The 26,854-nt window shown below is 49.2% G+C and overlaps 1 protein-coding gene across 2 annotated transcripts in view; it reads left to right on the top strand.

Moving 5' to 3' along the window:
• Kndc1 (kinase non-catalytic C-lobe domain containing 1) overlaps positions 1–26,854 on the top strand; it is a 57,367-nt gene extending 30,513 nt beyond the window's left edge. The window contains exons 10-30 of one of the 2 annotated variants that reach the window (XM_063245018.1): positions 3,556–3,714; positions 4,373–4,450; positions 5,081–5,174; positions 5,805–5,922; positions 6,006–6,694; positions 6,980–7,124; positions 7,657–7,742; positions 8,863–9,275; positions 13,247–13,340; positions 13,427–13,524; positions 13,743–13,963; positions 16,031–16,144; positions 16,509–16,656; positions 16,758–16,937; positions 17,520–17,726; positions 18,263–18,345; positions 18,584–18,734; positions 22,322–22,444; positions 22,534–22,593; positions 23,356–23,513; positions 24,854–26,854. In XM_063245018.1, the coding sequence (XP_063101088.1) occupies positions 3,556–3,714; positions 4,373–4,450; positions 5,081–5,174; positions 5,805–5,922; positions 6,006–6,694; positions 6,980–7,124; positions 7,657–7,742; positions 8,863–9,275; positions 13,247–13,340; positions 13,427–13,524; positions 13,743–13,963; positions 16,031–16,144; positions 16,509–16,656; positions 16,758–16,937; positions 17,520–17,726; positions 18,263–18,345; positions 18,584–18,734; positions 22,322–22,444; positions 22,534–22,593; positions 23,356–23,513; positions 24,854–25,085 (3,651 nt within the window). In that variant the 3' untranslated portion in view covers positions 25,086–26,854. Of the gene's footprint in view, positions 1–3,555; positions 3,715–4,372; positions 4,451–5,080; positions 5,175–5,759; positions 5,923–6,005; positions 6,695–6,979; positions 7,125–7,656; positions 7,743–8,862; positions 9,276–13,246; positions 13,341–13,426; positions 13,525–13,742; positions 13,964–16,030; positions 16,145–16,508; positions 16,657–16,757; positions 16,938–17,519; positions 17,727–18,262; positions 18,346–18,583; positions 18,735–22,321; positions 22,445–22,533; positions 22,594–23,355; positions 23,514–24,853 lie in introns of both variants that reach the window. The other variant, XM_003479802.5, reaches the window with a different exon arrangement.

A 26,854-nucleotide genomic window follows, 5' to 3' on the forward strand; every position in this document is an offset into this window, starting at 1 on the left:
CTTCCTTCCAGATTAATCTCATTGTTAATGGTTGTCAACAAATGTGCAGTTTTTCATAACTTAATTGAAGTTAAAATAGAAAATCTTTTTAAAAAATAGAATTTTGGAGGGGTGATTTATCAAACCCTAGGCCTGTACATGCTAAATATATGCTTTACCATGGAGCTATGCCCTGCCTGAAATAGAAAAACCTTTAAATCTTTCTGGTTCCTCATAGTAAGTTCTTACCAAAATATAAAAATCATTCAGAAATTCTGACTCACAGAATTTAACATTTCATGCTTAGTTGTAAATCACAACTATTAGCCCAGGATTCTCAAGTGCTTTTTCAGTGTTTTTATAGCTTCTCTTTGGAGAAATAACAACTTTTTAAGAAAAAAATCCAAAATACTGATCACATTGAAAAGAATTACTGTTGTAGCATTATACCGTATTTTTGCCACACTAAGTCCTCTGAGTTCTACCCTCAGCACTGCCAAAATTTTTTTTAAAACATTAAATTCCTTTTGTGTACAGTTTACAAACAGCCACAATTTAAAGAAAATCGAAGGATGTGACTTTGCTTTTCATTGGGGTAGAGATGAGCAACAGATAAAAACCTTGTCCTTGTGTTGTCATTGTAAAACAATTTAAGAGAATTCCAGAGAAATGAGGGGTGCCACCCCAAAGACTTGAGAGATGAGTGTGGTGAAAATGAGCAGTAAGTGAAGACTTCTAATAATGATATATTTGTCAATTAAATTCAGAATCAGACTAAAGGGAGGCAACAAGTTTTCTTAATAAACTTTAATCCTTGGGAAAAACTTCCTGGTTGAATTAAGTTACATAACATGCAGATATTCAAATAAAGCTTATCTATCCAAAAATCTAAAAAAAAGAATAAAAGATCCAGATAAATTCAGGGATACTCCCTACTATTTAGAAGAAGACTAAGTGTTAAATTACCAGCCTGATATAGAGAGCAAGCACAGTCCCAATCAAGGTCGCAGCAAGTTAGGGATGTTGACAGAGAATTAAAAAATTACCTAAAAGATCTGGAATCACCAGCACAGTATTGAAGAATAAAGTCGGAGGCCTGGCAATACCCAGTGTTAACATTGCTACAAACCTCAGCAACCAAGACAGGACAGCAACAGCAAAAGAATACACAAAGAAAACAACTGGCAGTGTTAAGAGAATAAAAACACAACAACCACAAAGAATGAAAAGACAAGCCACAAACTGGGAGAAAATGCTGTGTAACACGGGTCTTAAAAGTCAACAATAAGACAGCCAACCTGATTTAACCTGGGCAGGACCTCCCCAGAGAGAATCAGAGGTGACAAGCAAAAGAAAATATGCACTGTATCTGATGGCATTGGAAGTTTGCAAATTAAAACAATGAGATACTTATTAGAATGATTAAAATCCAAAAGTGATCACACTGAATATTGCAAAGATGTGAGCAGCAGAAAGCTTCATTCATCGCTAGAGAGAATGTGAATAAAGTCACTGAAAAACAGCTTGGCAGTTTCTCCAAAAGCTAAACATGCAACTACTGAATAAGCCAAAAATTTGAACCTCCAGGCACTTATCTAAAGAAATGAAAATTATGTTTACAAAAAGTCCTGTGCATGAGTGTAGCAGCTTTGTTATTGTATCCATGAACCACTGATGGCAAAACTTTTAGAACTTTCATTGATAACCAGCAGTCTGCTGCGGCACACATACCATAGGTTCACCACCAACCACTGTGCCTATCCTACAAACAACCCAGATGTCCTCCAGTGAATGACTGGTTAAACAAACTAGCATATCCAAGCATAGCACTCTACTCAGTGATAAAAAGAATCAAATATTAATGCAGCAATCTGGGTGAATATCCAGTAAAGTATACTTAAAGAAAAATGATTATACACTGCACTGTACAGCACATTTATACAATGTTCCTATAATGATGCGATTTTAGCATGGTGAACAGGTTAATAGTTGCCAGGAATCAGGAGGAGTTGGAAGGTGCAAGAGGAACCCTTGAGGAGAGATAGATGTCTTGACTTGTGACCATCTGTGTCATGTTGCTGGCTCTGATGCTGAGCTACAATTCTGCAAAATGCCTCTGATGTAGGGAACCAGGTGAACAGTACCCGGGATCTCTACTTCTAGTAACTGTATATCAATCTACAGGTGCCTCAAAGTTTTAAAATTTAATAAGGACTCAGAAAACTGATAGTTTCCTAATTATGTGGACACAATTGACTGCATCTGTGATCTCAGGCTCTTTGGTCCGCTGAATTTCCCAACTGCTTGCCTCCTGGAGGCTGAAAGCTGGCTGCATGGGAACATTTGCGCTATGGAAGCGAGAATCCTACATATCAAGGCTCAACTACTGTTTGGGTAATAGGCCAGACTTAACTAGATGAGAGAGAAAACATTCATAAATCAACTAAACTTAAAAGCAAGTTGTGTCTGTAGCGGCCACATTGTGAACTGCCCAGAGCTTGAGGAAATAAGTATTTAACAGTGAGTTTCTGACTCAGCAAAGACTGTGCTCAGAACCAAAGACATTCCCCTGTGCATCTTGTTTTGATCTTACTGAGGCCAAAAACCCTATCCTGCATTCCTGTTAAATGCACCCATTCATGATAGATTGTTGTGAAGGCAGGAGTTGATTTGAACCAGGAGATCCTTCAGTGGGAACTTACAAAAAAACACAGCGAACATGGAATGTGCATCCCTTCATCAGTGGAACTTGGAGCAACTGACAGACATGTGGACATGGGGGACACATCTGTCTGAGACTCAAGGTTTTTTTTTTTTAAGAAGCAAAACAAAAAAGGATAGAAATAATACAGAATTTCAAAACAAGTAAAACATCGACACTAGTTAATATATTGCATACTGTTATCTTAGAAACAGTTGTTCAGGTTACAAGATCTAGGCATCAAAAATGATCAGTCAGACAATGTTAGCACAAACTGTTCTTTCAAGTGAACTAACAGAGAGTTAGTAGTAGAGTTATCTATCTTGCACACATATACATACACACAGTTGCATATGTATACCTACATCCATATAATCTTTTCCTTTCTTCCTTTTCTCCTTTCCCCCATCCCAGTTGTTCTTTCCCTTTGAGAACTTTCTTTCCCTATCATTATTACAATATCTATTGTATATTTTGGATCTTATTACTCTTTCAGTTTTTTATTATTAATGTATTTATTTTATACTAGGGAAACAATATGATATTTACAAATGATTTATTTCACTTGTAAGTATAGTGAGACCCAGTTTTTATCTGTTGAGCAGCACACATTGGCCAGGAGGGAGTCCCAGCCAGTCCCTAGGGTGAAGAAGATGAAGTGGTGGGGGTCTTGTTAAATGTGCAGATTTCCATGCCATACCCCAGGGTTCCATGGTGGGCCTGACTGGGATGGAGCTTAGGTCTGGGTAGGTTACCCCTCAGAGGGGCTGTTCTTTGCTGTACTCTTGGGGCTCCAGTTGGGAACAGGTTTGCTGGGCCTCTCTGGCTCCCGTGACCCTTTTGCCACCTTTCCCTCCTCTTTCTTCCCCTCGCAGGCCTCAGTCTACTGTGTGGCCGCTGTCCTGTGGACAGCAGCCAAGTTCAGCGTCCCTCGTGACCAAAAGCTGGCCCTACCACGCAGGCTAAAGACTCTCCTCCTGGACATGGCCAGGCGCTGTGCTCCAGAACGGCCATCTGCAGCTGAGGCCATCACGGTAACTGCACTATGACTGGAGACCTACTCATGGCTTCTGACTGTCAGCTAGAGAAGGGAATGGCTTTCTACTTTTGGGCTTGTGGGCAGATAGCATGGAGTCAGCTGTCAAAAGTTGCTGATAACTATAATTGTCTACAAAATTCATCTTTTGCCTTGGGTAGGTGGCAAGTTTGGGGTCTTTGGTTTTGTGTGCACACAGACTGATTCTGACCCTCTCTGCCATGGTTCTATGATATCTGTCTGTTATAAATACCCCTCATTTTTTTTTTTTTTTTGGTACTGGATTAAATTCACAACCTCATGCTTGCCAGGCAGGCACTGTGCCACTAAGCTCTATCCCCATCCGTGTCCTAGATCCCTGTCTCTTATCTCCAGCACATATGGCAGAAGTTGTCAGCAAGACAAGAGCTGGGGAACAGCTGTGGCTCTTCTGTTCAGTTTTTATTCACAGCTGCAGGACTGCAAGACCAGACACCTAGAAGTGAACTCTCATCAAGGTTACCCAAGCTAGGGCCCCTGAAGAGAAGACCCCAGGGCCCCCTAGTGGCTCATCCATCTATGTTCCTGGAAGCATCAGGGAAATTGGGGCTGGTAAGGCAGGAGCTGGTGCCTGAGCTGCCCATCCTAGCCTGCCCAGATGGTCTCCCTGCTTTTAGGTCTGTGGGAGCTACCTTCTCCAGCGGGGCATGGATAGCAGAAAGATTCTAGCCCACCTGCGGGTGTCCACCTGCAAGGTAAGATGATGCACCTCAAAGCCCACGGAGGGTTACTTTATTTTGCCAAGGCCTAGCCAAGAAACCTGTTTGTCTCCTGCTGTATTATAGACTGAGAGAATATAGGAAGAGGGATTGAATAGCCATCCTCCTGACACGACTGTTTTCTCAGCTTTCTCTGCTCATGGGGGAAATGAGCTTTTGGAGGACCTGAATGTGCTGCTGACTACTCCATGTGTGGGTGTGATGCACCTGGTGGGAAGGATATCCACTCTCTGCCCATGTCTTTAGGATCCTGCAGAGTGACCCTTAGGTAGCCAACAGCATTTGCAAAGGTTCCTGTCAGCTTTTTGGATGAATCTGGAGCAGGTGCCATCCCAAGGATGGCAAGACAGGCACCCCCACACCCAAGGAACTGAACTCCCCACAGCTGGCTTGGGGGTTCCATCCCACTACTATCTACCCATTCCCTTGAGACCTACCACAGCTTTCTGAAGCAGGGTGCTCCAAATCTTGGGACAGACTTCCCTGTACCACAGAAAGCTCCTCAGACTGGCCTGTTGTGTCACTGGGCATGGCAGGGAAGGGCTCCACACTGTACATCTGGTCCCCATTGTCATCTGACAAGCCATTTGTGACCTTCCACCCCAGGTTCACCAGGAGGAAGAGACCATCGGTCTCCAAAATGCCTTCTCAGTGGTTGAACTGAAACCCTGCACAGCACCTGCTCCCAAGCCCAGCCCAGGTGGGCATGCCCCCAACTCCTCCAGCTCTTCCTATCCACCAGCCCCTGTGCCCCACACCCACACTGCCCACCCCCAGAGTCCACCCTGAGGACACTCAGAACCCATGGCCAGGAGCCCAGAACTGTAGGTCCAGAGCTCAACCATGAGCCTACCCAGGCCATCGTTGGCCTTGCCTCCTTCCCACTCAGCACTCAGCTGCAGATTTTCTCTACCCCTGCTCCAGTCACTCCCCACTCCAGCCACTCCCCATCCACATTCTGTCACAGAAGCTCTCATTCTACCTGGCTACTTTCTTGGGGAGCCTTCCCTGGGCCCAAGGACAAAATCCCTCCCAGCAGCCCCAAGCCTCTGACTGTGGCCAGTCTTCTGGCCTGTACCTTCACTCCAGCCCTCCCCAGAAACTGGTCACTCCCCACTCCTAACCCCTGGGCCAACCCAGCAGAAGAGTTCCTCTGGGATGTGTAGGAAAGGATGAAGCACCCAGCCTTGGGCCTGACAAGCCAGCAGGACCTTAAGTATGGTGTCTGCAGGCCCCCCAACTGTTCCTTCCCCCTCGTGCCCTCCCAACCACCTGCTGTCACCAGGCTTCCTGCCAATCGGTACTGACACCAGACTCACGGTCATGCCAGCACCTGTGCCCAGCCCACCTTCCTGCTGCGAAGGAGCCAGAGAACTGCCTTCAGCCTTCACCTCTGAAGCCACTCACTTTAAGCCCATCATCCTTGCTAAAGACACAGGTGTGCCCAGGTGGGTGCCCTGCTCCCAACCCAGCTGGCAGCATCCTCAGCATGGGTAGCCCTCCCAAGCTCTCTCTTCCTCTCTGTTCACAGGGATCAGCTTGCTTTGTCTTTAGGGTCAACTAAGAAGCTGGAGGAGACAAGTGAGCAGTTGGGTGGGAAGGATGAAGGGAGCAAGGCATCCCAGGACCTCTCTGGGGCCACAAGCCTAAAGACACCTGGCCAGCTGGCACCCAGTCCAGAGCTACAGGGAGAATCCCTGGAATCTGTCACGGAGTCAATGCCACACAGCTTGGCCCAGGAATGCTCCTGTCAACCAGACCCTGAACCAGCCAACCCACAGGAAGGGGCCACACCAGTGATACCCATCTCTTCTGCCCCTGCCCCACCCCATAAGGTACTGGCATTGCCTCCTGAACAAGGGCAGGATGGGCAGGTTCCACCTGCAACCACTCTGCCTCTAAGGCCCACCTCAGCCAACCAAGGCCCACATCACCCATGCAAGCCACCCAGAAACAACAAGGCTGCCGAGCCTGAAGGTCCTCAGCCAGTGACATGGGGCCCAATGCTGGCTGCAGTAAGTCCAGGCAGCCCTAGGAGTCCAGACAGTCACCCTGAAAGAGCCCGGCCAGCAGATCGCAAGCTGTGTCCATCCAGTGTGGACGTTTCATCCCCCTCGCAGAAGACAGCCTCTCCCTCCCTGCAGGAGGCCATGCGCCTCATCCAGGAGGAGTTTGCCTTCGATGGCTACCTGGACAACGGGCTGGAGGCTCTAATTATGGGTATGGGGGCCACAGGGACCAAGATGAGCCCCGGGAGGACCAGGGAGAGGCCAAGGGTGTAGACACAGCCCACGGGACATCAGCGGGGATTCTGTATAAAGGGTGGCACGGGGACTGGGGACCACCAGGATGGTGAGGGCAGCTCAAAGAGCTGGTGCCTGGGAGCCTCAGTTGGGAAGTGTTTGGGAGTCTGCCCAAGCCCAGATCTCCCTAAGACCATCCCTTCCCTGTGACCATGAATGAGAGTACCACATCTTAACTTGCCCTGTCACTTTGCAAAACTAGGGGAATATATTTACGCCTTGAAAGACCTCACCTTTGCCACTTTCTGTGGTGCCATATCTGAGAAGTTCTGTGACCTATACTGGAATGAACAGTTGCTACAGAATCTCTTCAAAGTGGTCAACGGACCATCCTCTCCCTCTGAGAGGTGGGTGACCCCAAGACCCAGGCTTCTCTTCCCAGGGCCCTGTGGCAGACCAGGACCCCAATACCCATGTGTGTTGTGCTTGTGGTCACTTTCCTGACCTAAACTCTCTCTTTCTCGTGCCTCACCCCCACACCTTGCACCTACCCCCCCACACACAGCAGCTATACAGCCTCAAGGATGTGACATTTGCTGATGTGTGTTTGCTATTGGGGTGCAGTGGGGAGAGCATGCTTTCTGACATTCTCCTGCCTACATGAGAAGTAAAAATAGTCACTTGGAAAATGTACCCACCTCAGCCCCCAATACCAACATGCATTTCCATGAGTGTGAGAGGGTGGTCTGTCTGGACTATGCCTGGATTCCCCTGCAGGAGCCAGTGTTTTATGGAGTTTTATGAAGCCAGTGCCCTACTGCCTGTGAGGCCTTATTCCCCACTGGTGTTTGCCAGCTGGGGGCTTTTTTTGCACAGGCCCAAGGCCTCATCCAGTGGGAAGGGAGTGGAGGGGGTCTGACCAGTCATTCTGATTGTCAGCGCTTCTGAGGACACAGGGTCTCAGCTCCAGAGTTCTCCAGGCAGCTGTGCAACCTCCAGCAAAAGACCTTCATTGCATGGACTAGGTAAGAGAAACAACCCACACCACAGGAGGTGGAAGCTATAACTGTCTCAGTGGGGTCCTCCAGTCCCTCTGTTCAGGCTAGTTACAGGAAGCGCGTCAGCATCAGGAGGCCTTGCTCTAAGGGACACCAGGAGCTGGGGCCTTGAGGCAGAGGCAGTGATACCTGCCTCCCTCCCTCTTCCCTCCCTTCAGCAGCTTTTAACACAGTGTTGGCTTCATATGAGGTGTTTAAACACTTTCAACTGGCTTTCTCAGAATATTAGCCCAGGATTCCCAGATCCAATGAAAACTGTAATTTCCGCAAATCTAGTCTGAAGAAATCAAGACAGGCTGACCAAGCAGGTAGGGTGACTATCACCCAAATATGTTTAGTGGCCAATAACATGGACTTGGTATGGCATCATCCCTATTTAAGCAAATCAGGGAGTAAATAAGCAGACCCAAGGCATGAAATCCACCTGCTCCAGACAGGGGAGCCAAGAGGCCAGTGTGCAAGCAGAAGCATCCAAAGGTGATAGAGCCCAGAGTATCCTAAAGGATTTGGGACACACTAGAGCTGGCCTTGACTCTAAATGCTCCAGAAGCACAGGTGGGTCTGGATGAGACAGACAAAGGACCCAGGGCTAGGGACAAGGTCTAGGTCCACAGGAAGTTTGAAAACTGTACAAGTCATCAGTTGCATTGGTGCATGTCTGTAATCCCAGTCCTCAAGAGGCTGAAGCAGAAGGATTACTAAGTTCAAGGCCAGCCTGGGCTACACACTGAGTTCATGGCCAGCCTGAATTACACAGTGAGACAAAAAAAGAAGAGGAAGAGGAGGAAAAGGAGAAGGAAGAAGAAGAAAAGAAGAAGGAGGAGGAGGAGGAAGAGGAAGAGGAGGAGGAGGAAGAAGAAGAAGAAAGAAGGCCATATAACTATCTAGAGAAAGTGTAGTCTAGGGAAAGCATTGTTCCTGGCTGTAACTATCTTTTCAAAAGCTACTCAGAGTTCCTAAAAACTACCCCCAAGCTCTGCCCAGCATGACCACTGCGGGGGGGTGGGGGGGAGTCTTGGTGAAGGCATCTGGGCCTCCCTCCATGAATAGAACTGCTGCCCACTGATCCTCATCTGTTTCGTTCAAGGCAAAGAAAAACCAGCTGCAGCCCGGGGCAATGGAGGCCCGTGCTCGCCCACCACACTGTCAGACATAGACTCGGACACACTCTCACAAGGAAACCTGGAGGTGGGATTTCGGCCTCAGAAATCAATAAAAGCCACACGAGAGCAGCAGCCCGAAGCAGGTGTAGATGGACAAGGCCTGGGCCTGGAACCAGCCACCAGGACCTCAGACAAAGACACTATGGGCCAGCTGGGCAGGCCCAAAGACGGCACCCAGGCAGTGTCTCTGGGCCCAGCTGAGTTCCAGAGCTGCAGCCCTGGATGGTCCAGTGCCTTCTACGAGGCTGACTGCTTCGGGGCTGACGTCTACAACTATGTGAGAGATCTGGGGAGACAAAAGGCTGGTGGGCACCCAGAGCCCGAAGCCCAGAGCCCGGTGAGTCCAGAGCTTCTGCCCAGTGAGGGGTGGGGCATCACTGTGGTCTCAAGAGCACCATAGTGCTTCCGGGTCACCCCAGGCGGCAAGTTAAGGGTGCACTTGGAGCCCCCACCTAGGGTGAATCCACTCCTGAAACACCCGGGTGCCCCCTATCTATATGTCCTTTTATGGAAGTGCTATATGCTCATCAGCATATTCTCCACATTTTGGAGGCAAGAAGTGGCCTTTCTCTCACATTAGCTGGGTATATGGTCTCCAAGTGCAAGCAGTTGAGAGGTCACCTGCTCCTTGTGACCATGGGCTTCAGGTTGTGTCTCCCACTGGGATTGGCAGGTTAAGGCTGCCCCTTTCAGGCCCCTGGCACTTGGGCAGTAAGACCTGTGAGATGAGAACACCAGAAGTGTCTTCCATAGGGAAGGCCCAGTGCAGGCTTGATGCAGGATCAGTGTGGCCTGGCATGGGCTTCTCTGGTGGTCAGTGTGATTCCAGGTCAGGAGTAGCCCAAGCTTCTTCTTAGTCAATGGGTCCCAAGAAGCTGCACCTGGATCAGAGAGATAGGCTGCCTGTGTACATGGGGTCCCCCACCAGAGACCAGGAGACCCCAGCAAGATTACAGCCACACAGGTCTGGGCGCTGAGTCCCAAGAGGGACCCCATCTGCAACTCGATCCTGATATCTCTCTTTAGTCCAATTTCTCTTGCCTACTCAGAACCCCAAGCTCTAAACCACAAGTGTGTATCTCCCCAGCCACGTAACCAGCGTCACGTAGCCCCTGCTTTTGTTTGTTTCCTCTTGCCATCAACATGTCAGTTCATTACTTGGTCAAGGAAGCAACCAGCATCCCTAGGTGTAGGCACTGGGGTCACATTCTCTGAAGCTCTTACTTCCCCGGACTTCATTGAAAACTAGGCTCCTCTGTGCACCATGGAACCTGGTGAGAAGACAGTTCACAGCAGATGGCCCAGATATCCAGTATGGAAGATCACAATACCTGTACCTCATAGACCAGACAGGGAACTCAGCATCACCGCATTAGGGTCCAAGCCTTGGACACAAGCGCAGAGAGGCTAATTCTTGATGGCTCCAAGAGGCCTTTGGCTGTTTCCTTGTGCTCTGTGGGTCCTCCTCTCTCCTCTGCATCTTATATTGCTGTTATACACTGAAGCACCCAGAGTAGATGATATTCCAAGGGCACTGCCTCTCCACTTGTCCCCACTTTTCCAAGGAGCAAAAAACACATCAACTCTCGCAGAAAGCACTGCTACAGCCTCTTTCCCATCATCCTCCTTCCATCACAGGAAGCATCAGGGGTAAGGGCCTGATGCATCTGGTAAGTGGCAGAGTGAGCAAGGCACCCTCATAACATGCATAGCTGATACTGAGCAGCCTTTCAGCCTGGACTGTTCTGGCATGGAGGATCACAACTGTTCCAGGATCTTTGATAACCTGAAAAGGGCCCATGGAGATAAGTGTTTGCCATGAGGTGATCCAGAATGGTGGCCTCTGCTCTGTTCCCTGATAGAGTCTTGAAAATGCACTGAGGACAGCTCTGGGCCAGTGTCTGTTCTGACTTGGTTATGACCCTGCAACTGGGCTCAACCTTCCTCAGTTAGCTGGTGGTACAGGGGGGACATAAACACTAGACAAGCCAGCTGGACACCCAGCGTCACACTGCAGGTGACTCCTGCTTGGGAATCACAGTATCTGACCTGGAGGATGTCAGCTACAGGGCAAGGGGACTAGACACTAAGTATGATCCTGTTTTCCTTGTTCGACCAGCCTGGGGAAGAGGACGGGTGAATTTCCTGTGCCCTCTTCTATATGTAGGCAGGTGTTTTATGGGAGACCAGCCAGGCTGCTTGGTCTCTCTGAAGCCCCACCATATATGCTTCAAACACACCAAGCATACAACTCAGAAATAGATTTAACATTTGCAACCCAGGGAAGAGTGAATATGCCAGCAGGCTTTCACTGAGACAGTGAAGCAGCACTGACCACCTGCAGTGCATTCACTCAGCTCCTAAGCACTTGCTGTGGCTGCATATGACATGCACATGCTCCAAGTATCCCCACAAAGCAGATACAATGCCCCAACCCTGCCTGAACCACCCCATGTCCTGCACTGGGTGTTTGGTTTGCTTCTCCTGCTACTGAAACAGGCTTTGCTTTCAGTGTTTGGGAGATGGCAGCAGCTTCAGTTCATCCCTGTTTTCTTCTTTTTCTGATTTATTATTCCAACTTCCTTCTGGCCACTGTTTCGCTTACATACCCTAATATTCACAGGCCATTCATCCAATTAAATTCATTAGCCATTGTGCCTCAATAGTTTACATTTACTTCTATAATAAATATAGCTAGTCATGGTAATACTATAATCTCAGAAGTCTGAAATGCAGAGGCAGGAGGATCTCAAGTTGAAGCCCAACCTGGACAATTTAGTGACTTAGCAAAACTCCCTCCGTATTTTTAGATCTAGCCAAATGTCAGTCTGTGGCCCATGCTTGTTTGTCAACCAGAGTGTAGCTTTGACACTGATGCCAACACTTGTGTTTTCTTCTCCACTGTCTCTTATGTTGTGTGAATTTTAGGTAATGTAGATGTATCTAAAATCAGTCAAAACATTCCTCAAAGATTCTGCTGTTCAATATCCTGCAAAGTGTTGCTGACAAATGTCAAACTAACTCTACAGGTGAAGGTTATTGACACTGACCATTACAACTTTGCATGAGTCATAGTCTAGCAGGCAGGAGGGACAACATGTGGAGCCACATCCAGGTTCCCAAATGTCTTGGAGCCCATAAGCTCTTCCCCACAGATTTGTCATATCTGCATCTGCTCAGAAGACAAGGAGTGAGGCCAGGAACATAGCTGAGAGGCATAAGTGCCTGCCTGACAAGTGCAAGGTCCTGAGTTTGATTCCCAGTACCAAAAAAAGAAAGAGGAGGAGGAGGAGGAGGAAAAGGAGGAAAGGAATAAGAAGAGGAAAAGGAGAAGGAAAAGGAGGAGAAAGAGAAGGAAAAGAAGAAGATGATGATGACAAGGGGTGATGGCTTGGAAGAAGCGTGGTATAAGATGACCTCTGGAGCAGGAGGAGAGCCCCGTGGTAAAGCCATGGGGGATGGGTTCCTAAGTAAACTACTTCCTATGGTGAGGGTACAGTAGAGTTGTGGCCCTGAGTCAGGTTAATCAAATAGTCAGCTGCGGTCACCCATAATCCGAGCACTCTGGGAGGCGAAGTTGGAGAACTGTAAATTTAAGGCCAGCCTAGGCAACTTATTAATAGGGAGACCAGGGGTCTTGGAGTTCTTGACTTCACAGGAAGACTGGATTCTACTTTGGTCACCTCTGCAGCTGCCTAGTACCTAGCAACATAAACCATCATGGGGCTGCCTTCTACCATCACTGCCAACGCCCTGTGTGGTGGAAGACAGCCACTGAACTGCCAGAAAGAAGGCATCCAAATATGTAAATTTAAAATATTGCCTGTTTTTCCTTTTGCTGACCAGTTCACCCAGTTAACTAGAAGACCATGAGACAAGAGGAAGTAGCCTCTGGTCTTGAGTCACTGCCATCACCAAGGAACACTGACTGCAGCTGACTATTTGATTAACCTGACGCAGAGCCACAACTCTACTGTACCCTCATCATAGGAAGTAGTTTACTTAGGAACCAGAGTGGTCATTGGCTAGGCATCTGCCTGTGTTCACCCTCTGCCCTCTGTCTAGCTCCTCCTTGTGCGCCACATCCCATGCTCCTCCTGTGGAAATAATTTAACCAAAGACTCCCTGGAATCCCAAGTCCAACTCCCACAGGCCCCTGGGTACAGGCACAGAGGCTGTGTCTGCCTTCTCTCGAAGGGAAAAGCTGTGTCTGAATTCTCATCAGGGCAATCGTAGCCTTTTGGGGACCCTCCAAGTTGCGCCTGAGGCCATGACTACCCTGATCTCACCCACTGTGCTTCTTCCTAGGAGCTGGAGCAGCAGCTCATAATAGAGAAAAGAAACTATAGAAAGACCCTGAAGTTCTACCAGAAACTTTTACAAAAGGAAAAACGCAACAAAGGTAACCCTGCACAGACGCTCATCACAGGTGAGTCCTCTGCATGGGCTCAGGGGAACCACCTTGTGCCAACTCTGCTCTGCCCACAGGCTCTGATGTGAAGACCATGTTGTCCAAGCTGAGAGGGCAACTGGAGGAGATGAAGTCCAAAGTGCAATTCCTCAGCCTGGTCAAGAAGTACCTGCAGGCAAGTGACAGCCCATCTGCTCCCATCCTGGGCGAGTAACACTCAGACAGTATCCCCACTGTCAATGCTGTGTGTCCACCCGTGTTTGATCATAAATACAGACCCCGTGTGAGGAACCAAGTGCACAAGCCCTGCTGTCTCAGGGTCAGGGTCTGGGGGACCAAGCACTCCCACCCTGCCCACACTGGCCAGTGGCAATGACTTGCCCCTTTCACCAGGTCACGTACGCAGAGCGCTGGGGCCTGGAACCCTGCGCCCTACCGGTGATTGTGAACATCGCAGCAGCCCCCTGTGACACCCTAGACTTCAGCCCGCTGGATGAGTCTTCCTCCCTCATCTTCTACAATGTCAACAAGCACCCATGTGGGGGCCGGCAGAAGAAGGCTCGCGTCCTACAAGCTGGCACTCCACTGGGACTCATGGCCTACCTCTACTCCAGGTGTGTCCAGGAGGCAGGGCAGGACCCTGAACCTATGGGCCATGAGATTTTGAGAGCAAAAAGGAAACAACTTATTCAGGACAAAGAAAAGAAGCCCCCATTTAGGATGGGCTGTACTGCCTTTAATTTAGAAAAATGTTTAATCAAGGATTTGAAGTTGCTTTATGTTAACTGTCACCTACTCCATGGCTGATCTGCTGACCAGAGTGGCCTCCACCATAGGCCAAGTGCTACATCTCAGAGTTTGCTAACAAGGATTGTGGGAGAGCTGGGGACAGCCTGCACAGTTATGTACATGGGCTTCCAACGCAGACACCCTCTGGAGTTTGAGGCATGGCCTGGGTTCCATCTCATTCACTAAGTCAGATCCCCCCCATAATTACCTATCAGGTTCTTGGGCTTAATTCACTCATTGGGAATATTTCTGCAGCCTCCTCTTGTGGTGTGAACACTATCTTGGTGTGTCCAATACCCCTAGTGATAAACGCTAGTGTGCTTTCTTGCTCTGTACCACGGAAGAACCCTAGAATTCCTTTACCTTTGCCCAGGGTCACAAGGTCATTCTCAGGACTGGGATCTTGGACCTCCCACCTAGCGCCCTCTAACCTTCCAGCCCTACCCAACAGCACCACTTTTCACCTAATGACCTGACCAGAGAGACCACCTTTGCCTTTCCAAGTCAGTGGTGGAGGCCTTGCCCAGTCTTCACACCATTGTGGAGCCCTGGGGTACCCTTTGATGTACAGGCTGTGATGACTCTGGACCTGATCAGCAGATGTCATCAGAGCTCAAGGAGGACCACCAGGGAACAAGGCACCCCATACAAAGGCACAGGCCTCCTGAGGCTGCTGCCTCTTCCCCATTAACCTCATACCCTGAGGTGGGCTGCCTCTGGCCATGCTGGAACCTCCTGCCAGCCACTGACTCCAGGCTGACCCTCAGACTAAGGTTAGGTTTCCTCACCTGCAAGATGGTACTGCATTGTCCATCATGGGGTCTCTGGGCTACCAGAGGAGAAAATCACATGTGAGACTGTGTATGTGTACAGGTTCAGTGTATGATGTATGGTGTGTATTGTGGTGTGTGCATATTTAATAGCCACATATATGCACATGTGTGTAGTAGGTCTGGGGTATATTGGGATACTGTGATGTGATATGTATAATGTATGTGTTGTGCCCGTGTGTCTCATGTTGTGGAGCTATTTTGTGATACTGTGTAGTCTGGTATGCATGTGTGTGTGGTATACTGGGGTATCATGTAGTATAAAATCTATGATTGTGGCTGCATTTGCATGTATGGGGATACTGTATGTTTGTGGTATGCATGTATGGTGTGCAGGGCATGTTGGGGTATTTGTGTGGCATGCATGTGTGGTGTGTGGTAAGGATATTATGTAGTATTGTGTAATCTGGTGTACGAGTGTGATATGTTGGGGTACTGTGTGGTACAATGCATATAATTATGGGGGAATGTGCATATGTATGGTGTTTACAATGTATGTGGTGTACATGTGCAATGAGTACATACTTGGGGCTTGTTGGGGGTATAGTGTGGTATGATGTATGTGATGTGTAGTTATGCATATGTGGTATGCGTGCATGCGGGATGCATAATATGTGGAGAGTGAGGATGTATGTGATGTGAGTAGTAGGCACATGTGTGAGTTGGTGTGTGTGTGAATCACAACTGGCCCTCTGCAAATTTAGACTCCAGTGCCAAGGGCTGGCCACCTCAGTTCTAATGGTACACAAGTATGGCACAAGGGATGCTCACTGTGTGTGTTAGGAAAGTCCTGTTCCAGTCACTGAACTTTCAAGTGTGATCAGTGCTTCCCTTTTACTTTCCCAGAGGTTTTCTAGCCCATGGTTCTCCCAACAAAGGGCATCCATGTACTCACACAGCACACACACACACACACACACACACACACACACACACCCCTCCATACATCCACACTCACGCACTCACCTCAGGTTGCTCCCCACTTACTGTGGCACAGATGAGTCCAGGGCAGGTAGGCGGGAGGCTAGTCCAAGGCCCAAGGTCTTGCTAATGTCTCCCCAGTGACGCCTTCCTTGAGGGCTATGTCCAGCAGTTCCTGTACACCTTCCGATACTTCTGCACACCGCACGACTTCCTGCACTTCCTCCTAGACCGTATTAGCAGCACTCTGTCCAGGTACCACCCATGTGGGGATCCTAAGTCAGGTTGGGTGGGTTCCTGTGGCACCTTGTTTAGCCCCTGCAAAGGATGAAGCAGCCCCAGGTGACCTTCACAAGGAGGAGGAAATAGGTAGAACCTCACTGGAGAGGGCCAAGGTAAGGATGGTAGAGCCAATGTGAATGCATAAAGAAAGGAATCCAGGAGGTCCTAGCTGGCCAGAACATCCCAGGGCTTCTGGGCAGGGGCTGGAGGGAGGAGTAGGGAGCATCAGGGAGCTCTGGCCACCTGGCTTATCAGCCTCAGACTTCCCCATGTACCCCTCACCCCACACATGTCCAGGCTGGGTGGTCCCAGCCTGAGAAACCCTGTCTGTCTCCAGGGCCCACCAGGACCCCACCTCAACCTTCACCAAGATCTACAGGCGAAGCCTTTGCGTCCTACAGGCCTGGGTGGAAGACTGCTACACTGTGGACTTCACAAGGAATGCAGGGCTGCTGGAGCGCCTCGAAGACTTTATCTCTTCCAAGGTGACTGCTGCGCAGACCAACATGGCTAGCGCTCCAGGTTCCTACAGAGGGAGTCATTGCCCTCACCCAGAGAAGACAGTGACCACTATGCTTCTGTCTAGATTCTGCCCCTGGACGGCTCTGCTGAGCACCTGCTAGGCCTCCTGGAGGTGGGCACTGACCGGCGGGCTGATGGCACCACTAGAGGCACAGACCTGGAGGACCCCAAGGAGGCTGAGGAGGATACCAGACCCTTTAATGCCCTCTGCAAGAGGTTCTCAGAAGATGGCATCTCCCGAAAGGTGTGGGCCTTTCCCAAGGGAGGACTTCTGTAGACAGGCGGGTGCATTTCCCTGAGTCCCTTGTGGATGGCATGGCATGCACATGCACACATATTCATGTTTGTGCACATGCACACATATGCATATACATAGGCATGTACACATGGATCCACATCAACATGTGTGCACATGTGCACATGTAAACGTGCATTTGTGCGCATACATACTCCCTGTACATGTCCCAGGTACCAACCTTGTTGAGGTAGCACTTCCTGACCTGACAGAGGACAGCTGAGAGGTCATCCAGGTAGTCATGTGAGGTGGGTCCCACTATAACACCTTCTTGACCCTCAGGTAGGACACCTGGGTAGGAGAAACACTGTAGGGAAATGAATACTCTCTCCACCAATATATAGGAACAGCCCCAAACTTCAGGGTTGTGTCCATGGGGGATCTGCTAAAATGACAGGACACATGTCCTTGCACCACCAAGCACATGCAAGAAGGACATGCCCCTCGGCTGAGCCAGTCTAAAGAGGCCTGGACTGGACTCAGCCTGTCCTCACCTCACCACCCTGACCTGGTAACTTGGCTTGCCTGCAGAGCTTCCCCTGGAGGCTGCCCCGGGGCAATGGGCTGGCACTGCCCCACCACAAGGAGCGCCAGTACACCATCGCATCTGCCCTGCCCAAACCCTGCTTCTTTGAAGACTTCTACGGCCCCTATGCCAAAGCCAACGAGAAGGGGCCCTATTTTCTGACTGAGTACAGCACACATCAACTCTTCACTCAGCTGACACTGCTGCAGCAGGTACATGGAGGCTATGGGCACCACAGAGGACCCCCCTATCCAGGCCAACTACAGGTTTCACAGGACAGGCTCGGGGACATTCTGGCATCACAGGACCTTAATAGACACTTCCTGGAGGAGTCAGTGGACCACCGGAGGAGCCAGCAGTCCCAGGGAACTATTGCAAAATCTAAAGGGACCCAAGAGGAGGGCAGTTCTGGGCTCTAGAGAAGTGAGATCTTCCCCTTGGCTGCCCAGGACACAGGTTACCCCTCTGCTGAAACCAGGCCATCCTGCCCTTATGCTGGCCAGCACCCTGCCCACCCCTCCTTCGGTCTCTGCTATCCTGGGCCCTGATGTCACAAGGAAGGTAACAAAGCAATGCTACTGTCATCAGGCCAATGTCATCAGTCCTGGGGCATCTAGAACATTAGGGAACCCTTCTGGCCCAGTTCTGAGATGGTCCCCAAAATACCTCAGTCCTCTTTAGGACACTGCTGCGGCCATGGGGATCTTGGAGACAGTGGCCTGACTGTCTACTTCCTTGTCTCCAACAGGAATTATTCCAAAAGTGCCATCCTGTACACTTCCTAAATTCACGGGCCCTGGGTGTCATGGACAAAAGCACAGCCATTCCTAAGTGAGTATGTACTCCTAAGGTGGCCTGGGAGTTGTTGGTTAGAGGGCAGGCGGGAGGGTCTTGGGAGGCTTTCCCAAGGGTCTTGTGGATGCTTTTGGCTGAAGGGAGATGTCTGGTCTCTCCCCAGGGAAAGAGGGCCTGATCCCATCCCACTCTGCACAGAACCCTTGTAGCCCTAAGTCTGGGTAGGGCCACTTTACATAGCCCCAGGTGATGACACACCTCATGTTTCTTCCAGAACCAGCTCTTCGGAGTCTCTGTCTGCCAAAACTTGTAGCCTGTTTCTACCCAATTACGTCCAGGACAAGTACCTGTTACAGCTTTTAAGAAATGCAGATGATGTCAGTACCTGGGTGGCTGCTGAAATAGTGACCAGCCATACCTCCAAGGTAGGTGACTCCATGGCTCTGAGGTCAGAGAGTGTCCACATGCCTCAGGGCCAGGTGGTGGGCCCTGTGAGACTAAGAGTCCATCTCTTTACCAGTACAGAGAATCCATACTTCATGTCCCTCAGAGCCACACTTTACCCAAGGCCAAAGGGAAGGGCAGAGCCAGCGCACAGTGGTCACATCTCTAGCCTGATGGTGTCTCTTCCTTCTACTAGGGATGCTCCAGTGCCATGACCACTTAGACACAGGACATATGACTCTCTCTGCAAGGATACTGCACATCAGTGCTCACAAAAGTCCTTCACGTTCATACTCACAGTAGTAAGACACTGGCCCTGAACAGACTTGAGTCCCACACAAACACAGAGTCCCTCACATTCAGACAGACACCTTCCAGTACACACAGAATCGATTTCCCTCTCTTGTCCCTCCCTGCTCTCTGTCTGTCCCTCCTTCTCTCTCTCCCCCTCACAAACACAACACAAACACACCCTCACACTTATACACTTCCTCACACAAAGTTCAGTCAAAATTCACCCCTCCTGAGCCTGTGTCAGGGCTGGGCTTTGTCCCCAGTGCCCTGATCTTTAAGGCAGCAATGTGCCCACTTCATCTGCTCCTTCCTGTTCCTCCCATCACATCCCACACAGTGGGCTCTCAGGCAGTTTATGAAATTAATGAAGCTCAGCTGCTGTTTCTGTCTAAGACCAAGGTCCAACTTCAGCTGATATGGGCCCAATTCCAGGCTCTCCTGTGTCCCATGGGCCTGGGCTAGACCAGGGGCTTCTTAGCCTGATCTACGTATCTGTTCTCAAGCAGGTCGTGGGAGCCCAGGAGGGCGGTCACCTGCCTCAGGCCAGCATCTCCCCCACACTATGCCCAGGTCCAGAAGGCCTCGCCTTCACACAATGAGCACACTATTGCAAAGGCCTCCAGCTTCCTCTCCCTGAGGTCGGCATAGCTTGTCTTTTGTGGAGTGAGATCAACCAGGTCTTACTCCATAATGTAAGACAGACACACTGATAAAGAAAGTCAAGATCAGGATACAAGGCTCCTTCTGTACAGTGCAGCCCTTTCCGCAGGCTGGGGAGGATGGTAACTTCAGTGGGCACAGTGGGCACTCATGGCCAGTAGGGCTTGTGGCTTCCTTAAAGCAGACATGGACCCAAGAAACAAGCTCCTCCAGGTTGCACCCCACCACAGCTCAGAAAACCAAAGCAATCTCATCAGGCACATAAAACTGCAAATGAGTATTTAACCAACATGCTTGTCACATTCTAAAATATACACTGATGCTCTGTGTTTTATTTACTGTGATGTCAGACACCTTCCAATCTACAGAACTGTTGAAATACAGAATCTGGAGCTGGGCACAATGATACAGGTCTGTAATTCTACCACTATGGCAGCTGAGGAAGAAGGATCACAAATTCAAGCCCAGCCTAGGCTTAGTAAGATCTTGTCTCAAAATAAAAATTTTAAAAAGGTGCTGGGAATGTAGCCCATTGCAAAGGCCCTGGGCTCAACATCATAAGAAAGAAAGAAATAAACAAACAAACTTGGGCTGAGCATGGCATGTACACCTGTAAATCCAGTTATTCAGGAGGCTGAGGCAGGAGGATTGCAAGTTGGAGACCAGCCTGAGCAACTTAGCGACACTATGTCACAACGTAAAAAAAGCTTTTTTTTGTACTGGGGATGGAACTCACAACCTCACACTTGCACAGGCAGGCACTTTACACCACTGAGCTAAATCCCCGGCTACAAAGTAAAATTTTTAAGAAGCTTGGAGATGTAGCTCAGTGTTAGAGTGTTTGTCTAGCATGTATAAAGCCTTTGGTTCAATCTCCAGCACTGCAAAATAATAATGATAATAAATGTTATACGTACAGTTTGGCCAGAGAACACAATGAGATCAACAAAAACAGTCTACTCTGGAAGGTGAGATGCAAAGACAAAAACAAAGAGTCTAAAGTTCCTCATCTTAAAAAAATTTTTGGTGGGTCATGGTGGTAGATATCTGTAATCCCAGCATTTTGGGAGATTGAAGCAGGAGGTCTGCAAGTTCAAGCCCAACCAGGGCAATTTAATGCCACAGGATTGTTCCAAAAATAGTTTTAAGAGGGTAAATTTTATACTATGGATTTTTTTACAATTAAAAATTTAATACTTAAACAAAAAAGCTACGGAAAAGTTTTATCAGAAAAGCACTGGATAGCACTGTGAGAGGTGAGGCAAGAGGATCGTAAGTTCGAGTCCAGCCTGAGCAATTTAGCAAAACTTTGTTTCAAAACAAAACAAAAACAGAGAGAAAGAGAGAGAAAAAGAAAGAAAGAAAGAGAGAAAAAGAAAGAAAGAGAAAATGGCTGGGAATGTAGCTCAGTGAAAAAGTTCTCAGTTCAGTCCTGAGTAATGCAAAAGAAATGGGAGGGGAAGGAAGGGAAAAGTGCTGGAAATTATTATTTTCCATCTATTTAAGCCTAAGAAGAAAACTTTGGGATGTTAATTTAAAAACTGTGAGCAAGTGATTATCCCTCAAGAGACTTAAAATGACTGACCTCCAGGAGCCCTCTGGGTGACCCTCAGCTGCAACAGGACCACCTCAGTGAAAGAAGGACCCGGGGCTGGGGATTTAGCTCAGCGGCATAAGTGCCTGCCTTGCAAGCAGGCAGTCGTGAGTTCGATCCCCGGTACAATAAAAAGAAAGACAAAAAAAAAAAAAAAAAAAAATGAAAGAAGGACCCACTGGAGCCTGTGATTCTAGCGCCACCTAGAGGACGATGAGCATGGTGACAAGGACAAGGCAGCTCAGAAGGGAGGGGTCAGCTGAACTTTCCAGAATCTTCCCGAGGTCTTCCAGGTTATAGGTGCCCACAGGGCAGGACCTGGGTCCATGAATGTAGCCCAAAGAGGCTTTTCTGAAAGTAATGAGAATCTCATCTGCTGCCCATGGGGCATTCTGCTCAAACAGGCAAATGTATCACTGAGGGCAGATGGTTTTGAAGCCCTGAACTATGCAGAATCCCTTCCTGGTGGGGACTCAGCAGGTGGATACAAAGAGCTGTCCATTTGTTTCTTTTGCATGTAGATGCAGTAGCTCCATGTTACCGAGGCAGAGGCATATTTGCCCAGTCAGAAGCAGTGACCCCTCCTGTCTGTCCCACTCCTGGTACAGCGAGGGTCCTGTGGAAGTTTGTTGCGGTAGATTTTACTGTTTCTGGTAATGCCCATCCTTTGACCACTACTTTTTTTTTTTTTTTGTCTTTTTCTTTTCTTTTTTTTTTTTTTTATTGGTACCAGGGATTGAACTCACGACTGCCTGCTTGCAAGGCAGGCACTTATGCCGCTGAGCTAAATCCCCAGCCCTTGACCACTACTCAGAGACCTCATCCACCACCTGCCTCCTTTTCCACACAAATGTGGCTTATCCTTCTGTGCCTTAAAGATGGGGTAACAGGTTCTATTCGTCGGTTTTGTTGTTTTGACAGTGCTGGAGATCTAACCCAGGGCTGCACGCATCCTAGGCAAGTGCTCCACCACTGACCTGTTTACTCAAAGACACTGAATCTGTCATTTTCTCATTTCAGTTGCAGGTGAACTTGCTCTCCAAGTTTCTGCTCATTGCAAAGTCTTGTTATGAACAGAGGAACTTTGCGACAGCCATGCAAATCCTGAGCGGACTGGAGCACTTGGCCGTGAGGCAGTCCCCTGTGCGTTCATCGTTCATCCGAGGCCTTGAGCTGTGGGTGTAGGTTTAGCACATAGGCTAGCAGGTGTCTCATCTGTGCTTCCATTTCAGGCCTGGAGAATCCTGCCCGCAAAGATTGCAGAGGTCATGGAGGAACTCAAAGCTGTGGAGGTACCAGCACATGGCAGAGCTGCCACAGAAAGACTGGCTGTGCACAGCTCAGGGTGCTCACACAGCAGCATCTGTATCTTAGAACCTCAAACACACTGCACAGCCCAGCCACCGGGGCAAAGGTGCCCACCTTCCAGCACAGTCTATAGGTGCCCACAGGCCATGGGACCCAGGTCTGCCGCCCAGGGATAATTAGGAAGCTTGCACCTGCCACAGAGGTGGCCCCATGAGCTAAGGAAATGTTGAAATGATCATCCATTTCCCACAGTGAGGCAGCAGGAACCTTGATGCCGCTGTTGTGGGCCTGCAACAAATGCCTGAGCCCAGCTTCACACCAAGACACGGCTCTGGGAATTGGGGACTGAGGGCTGATCATCACCCAAAAAAAAAAAACCCTCACCTCCAAGCCCACACACAGAGACATGGGCCCTGCAGTACCCAGCACAAGCTTGTTTAGAAAGGTCACATCACTAGGTCTTTACTGGTGCCCAGCAGAGAGTAAGCAATTTGCCACTTGAACAGCATTAAATTAAACATAAAGCTTTCTGTCAATGTCATGTTTTATGCCAGCAAGCATAAGATGTCCAGGCTTTCAGCCCACAGTCTAGAAATCCCACGTTCATTCTGGACTGAATATTTATTAGGGGCTGTGTATCCCCCATGCACCCACAGAGTATAGGCACCCATGGGAACTGAATTGAGCATCTTGGGCTGATCACTCCTCTGTCTCTCCCTGCCCACAACCTTGCCTGGGGTGGCCAGGTATTCCTGAAGAGCGACAGCCTGTGTCTGATGGAAGGACGGCGCTTCAGGGCCCAGCCTACCCTGCCCTCTGCCCACCTCCTGGCAATGCACATTCAGCAGCTCGAGACTGGCGGCTTCACCATGACCAACGGAGCCCATAGATGGAGCAAGCTCAGGTGAGGGAGGCTCAGCCTGACCAGCAGAGCCTATAGATGCAGCAGTCCCTGCTGCTCTTCAGAATTCCTGGCTCAGCCCTCAACCATCCCAGAGCTCCAGCGCTACCTCTACCAGGGTCGGCTCCAGCCACTCCTCCAAAATCTTAGCCCATTGTCCCAGCCTCCCACTGCTGTGGTTGTGGGTGATCTCCCTGTTTGGGATCCAGGCGTTCTTTACCCCCATTCATTGGTATATGCAATATTGAGGCAGCCCAGAGTATAACCTACCCCCCACCCTGTAGCTCACGGCCCTCAGAGAAGTATGGGTCTCATTTCTGACTCAAGAGGAGCTAGCTAGGTCAGCATCTCCTCAGAATCCCAGCCCTGTTCAAGGTTATTTTCCAGGTCCCCCACATCAACCTCACCTTCTCCTTCCCTCCCTTATCCCCTTTTACCCCCTCCCACCTTTTTGCCCCTCTTCCCCATTGTCCACATGGCATCCAAGTGCAACCTGTTCAAGCCTTAGCCTCACTGGGTGGGCAAAGGCCCAGAGGACCTTATGTGCAATGAGTCCCAAACTCTCCATGTAGCAGTCCCTTTTAGATAGTCATCAATTTAAAAGAATAATTAATATGCACCAGAAATGCACATTTACTTATTTAAAGAGGGGAAAAACCCATACAACAAGGAAATTAAAATGAGAGGTAATGTCACCATCTCAAAGAGCATTGGTGGAGATTTGACATCTGTTCTTAATTCCATGTGGACATATATGCATATGTGGCTATCTTTTATGAACAAAAGTAACATCATTCGTACTAGACATATTGGACAGCCAGACTTAGGTAAGAGAGCCTGTCCACAGGGCAGGCAGCAGGAAGGGCGCTGACTCCTCGATTTTCCTGGTCCACCCTAAGGGTATATAGCCACAGTGTGCAACCAGCCCCCTCCAGGGGGATGAGCCCCAGTTCACAGTGTCTGGAACTCCCTGGATTGTAAATGCTGGGGGCTACACTGTGGCACAGGGTGGTGAAGATACCATACAGAGGACCCCTCATCTATCTCACTCTTCCTCCCAGACTCAGAACCACCAACAGCCAGAACTGAGTTTTATCCATGTTGCAACTCTCAGCTCGAATAGAACGGACACAGAAAGTTCTCAATAAACATGTGTGAAATGTGTGCAGATGGGTTGACAGGCCCACTCACAGCATGAGGCTTGGCCTTGAGAGCAAGTAAAGAAAAGCTGTCCTTTGATGTTTGTACTTTTAAAAAGGTTTGGTTTGACCAGCTCCTAAGAACACAGAGCACAGCTTCTGGGATTTGCACAAACTAACATTTCTTCTCTTTCTCCACAAAAGAAACATAGCCAAGGTGGTGAGCCAGGTCCACGCGTTCCAAGAGAACCCCTATACGTTCAGTCCTGACCCCAAGCTGCAGGCACACCTTAAGCAAAGGATCGCACGTTTCAGCGGAGCTGACATTTCCATCTTAGCGGCGGACAACAGGGCCAACTTCCACCAGATCCCAAGTGAGAAGCATTCTCGGAAGATTCAGGACAAACTGCGGAGGATGAAGGCCACATTCCAGTAGCTGAGGATGCAACTGACTGTGTGAGTCCAGTGGGAACCAGACCTGCAGGAGGCAGCTGGGAGCAAGGAGCCACTTAAGGGCCACCTGCTTGAGGTCGCTGTGCACCCAGAGCCCTGAAGGATGTAGGTTTCCGCCACCCCCCACTTCCCAGGTCAAGAGGTGGAGTCTCAGAGTGACTCACTCATGGCCACTCCACAAGGAGGCCAGCTCCAACACAGATCCAGAACCCAGCACTGGCCCCTTCCAGGACATGAGGCAGGGTGGGCACAAGAATGCATTGATCTTGTTTCTGCAAGAATTTAAAAATCGTTTTAAAATGAAAAAAGAAAGCCAAGTGTGGTAACATAAGTCTGTAATCCCAGCACTCAGAGGCTGAGACAGGAGAAACTGTGTGTTCAAGGCTGGCCTAAACTACATAGTGAGTTTGTCTTGTCTCAAAAGAAGAAAAGAAGAAGAAGAAGAAAATAGAATAAGTAAACTTCCCCCAGAGTTTTTTTTTTTTTTACCTGTATCTCTTAGATGAGTGACTTTCATTCTGTCCTTCAGTGATCCTTGCAAAAAGAAGAAAAAGAAAGGAAAAAACCCCCACCCATTCACCTTTGACTAAACAGATACCAAACTTAGCTGCTTGCTAAGCAGTATTTCCATGTTTGCTTAAAAGAAAGGACCAAAAAACTCAGTGCTGAATCCACGGGCTCCAGGGCCCTAAAACCTTCCAACAAGGCCCAAAGCTTCCATACAAACTGGGCCTGCTGGGTTCACACTCCCACCCACCCTATCCTCCCTCCACCATCCCACACCCCCAGCTGCCAAGCCAGTTAGGGAAAGCAGCCTCGGTCCCAGCCAGGGTTACTGCTGTGGCGGCTGCTCCTTCCTGTGCCTTCCCCTCATCCCTGCTTAGGAGAGCCACAGTGATCCAGGGGCTCTGCAAAGGCTCCACTCCCTAGAAAAGGGCACTAGACATCGATGAGCAGGGACGCCACCCATGGACCCTGAGAGTGTCGCTCTATCTGCCCTGTGGCCCAGGGAACACAGGGCTGCCTCCCTGTGTTAGCAGCCACGCATGCACACTCCTTATCCACTGTGTTCCCTTGGCTGTGCACTGCCACTAGCGCTCTGTCAGACCAGGATGTAAGTCTGCCACCTCGATTGTACCAAGCCCTTCCCTGAGTTCTGGACTCCAACAGCCGATATTAAAAGTGGCTCAGTGAGTAGGGAGCCTCTGTGGCCAGGGGCCTGGGAATAAGACAGCCAGAGTGTGGTGAGTCATGTAGACTCGGCTGGTCAGATCCCCACACTAGCACCAGACCTCTCAGCTGCCTGGTGCCATGCTGGGTATTTCCTGCCACCACCCAAGGTTGTTCTATGTTTTAGAGTTAATGATTCCTTAGTGAACCAGCTAGTCATATTTCTAGGAAGGCTGTGACTTGTGACAAAACGTTGACTTTTTAATGCCAAGGTATATTCTCCCACATATACTCATTGAGGGGCACCAGACCCTGCTTACATGGACATAAAGAGGAACTCATCTCCACCATGCACATATGCCTCCCTGTTTTCAGGCTTTTCTATGAGGATTATGTTCTGCTGATCAATGTTTATGTTTCCAGATTTTATATTTCACACAGATGGCATCCAGCACCAATCAGCATTTCAATGGCAACAACTTTTCATGGGAAAGTGACCAGGCTTTGGCTTCAGCACTGTTTGCATGGCACCCTGATGTCACATGGTACAGATTTCTAAATAAAATCATTTCTACCAAGCCA

Source organism: Cavia porcellus, unplaced genomic scaffold (assembly GCF_034190915.1).
Source record: "Cavia porcellus strain 051 isolate PalLab524CR breed Dunkin Hartley unplaced genomic scaffold, mCavPor4.1 scaffold_2, whole genome shotgun sequence".
Taxonomy (NCBI): domain Eukaryota; kingdom Metazoa; phylum Chordata; class Mammalia; order Rodentia; family Caviidae; genus Cavia; species Cavia porcellus.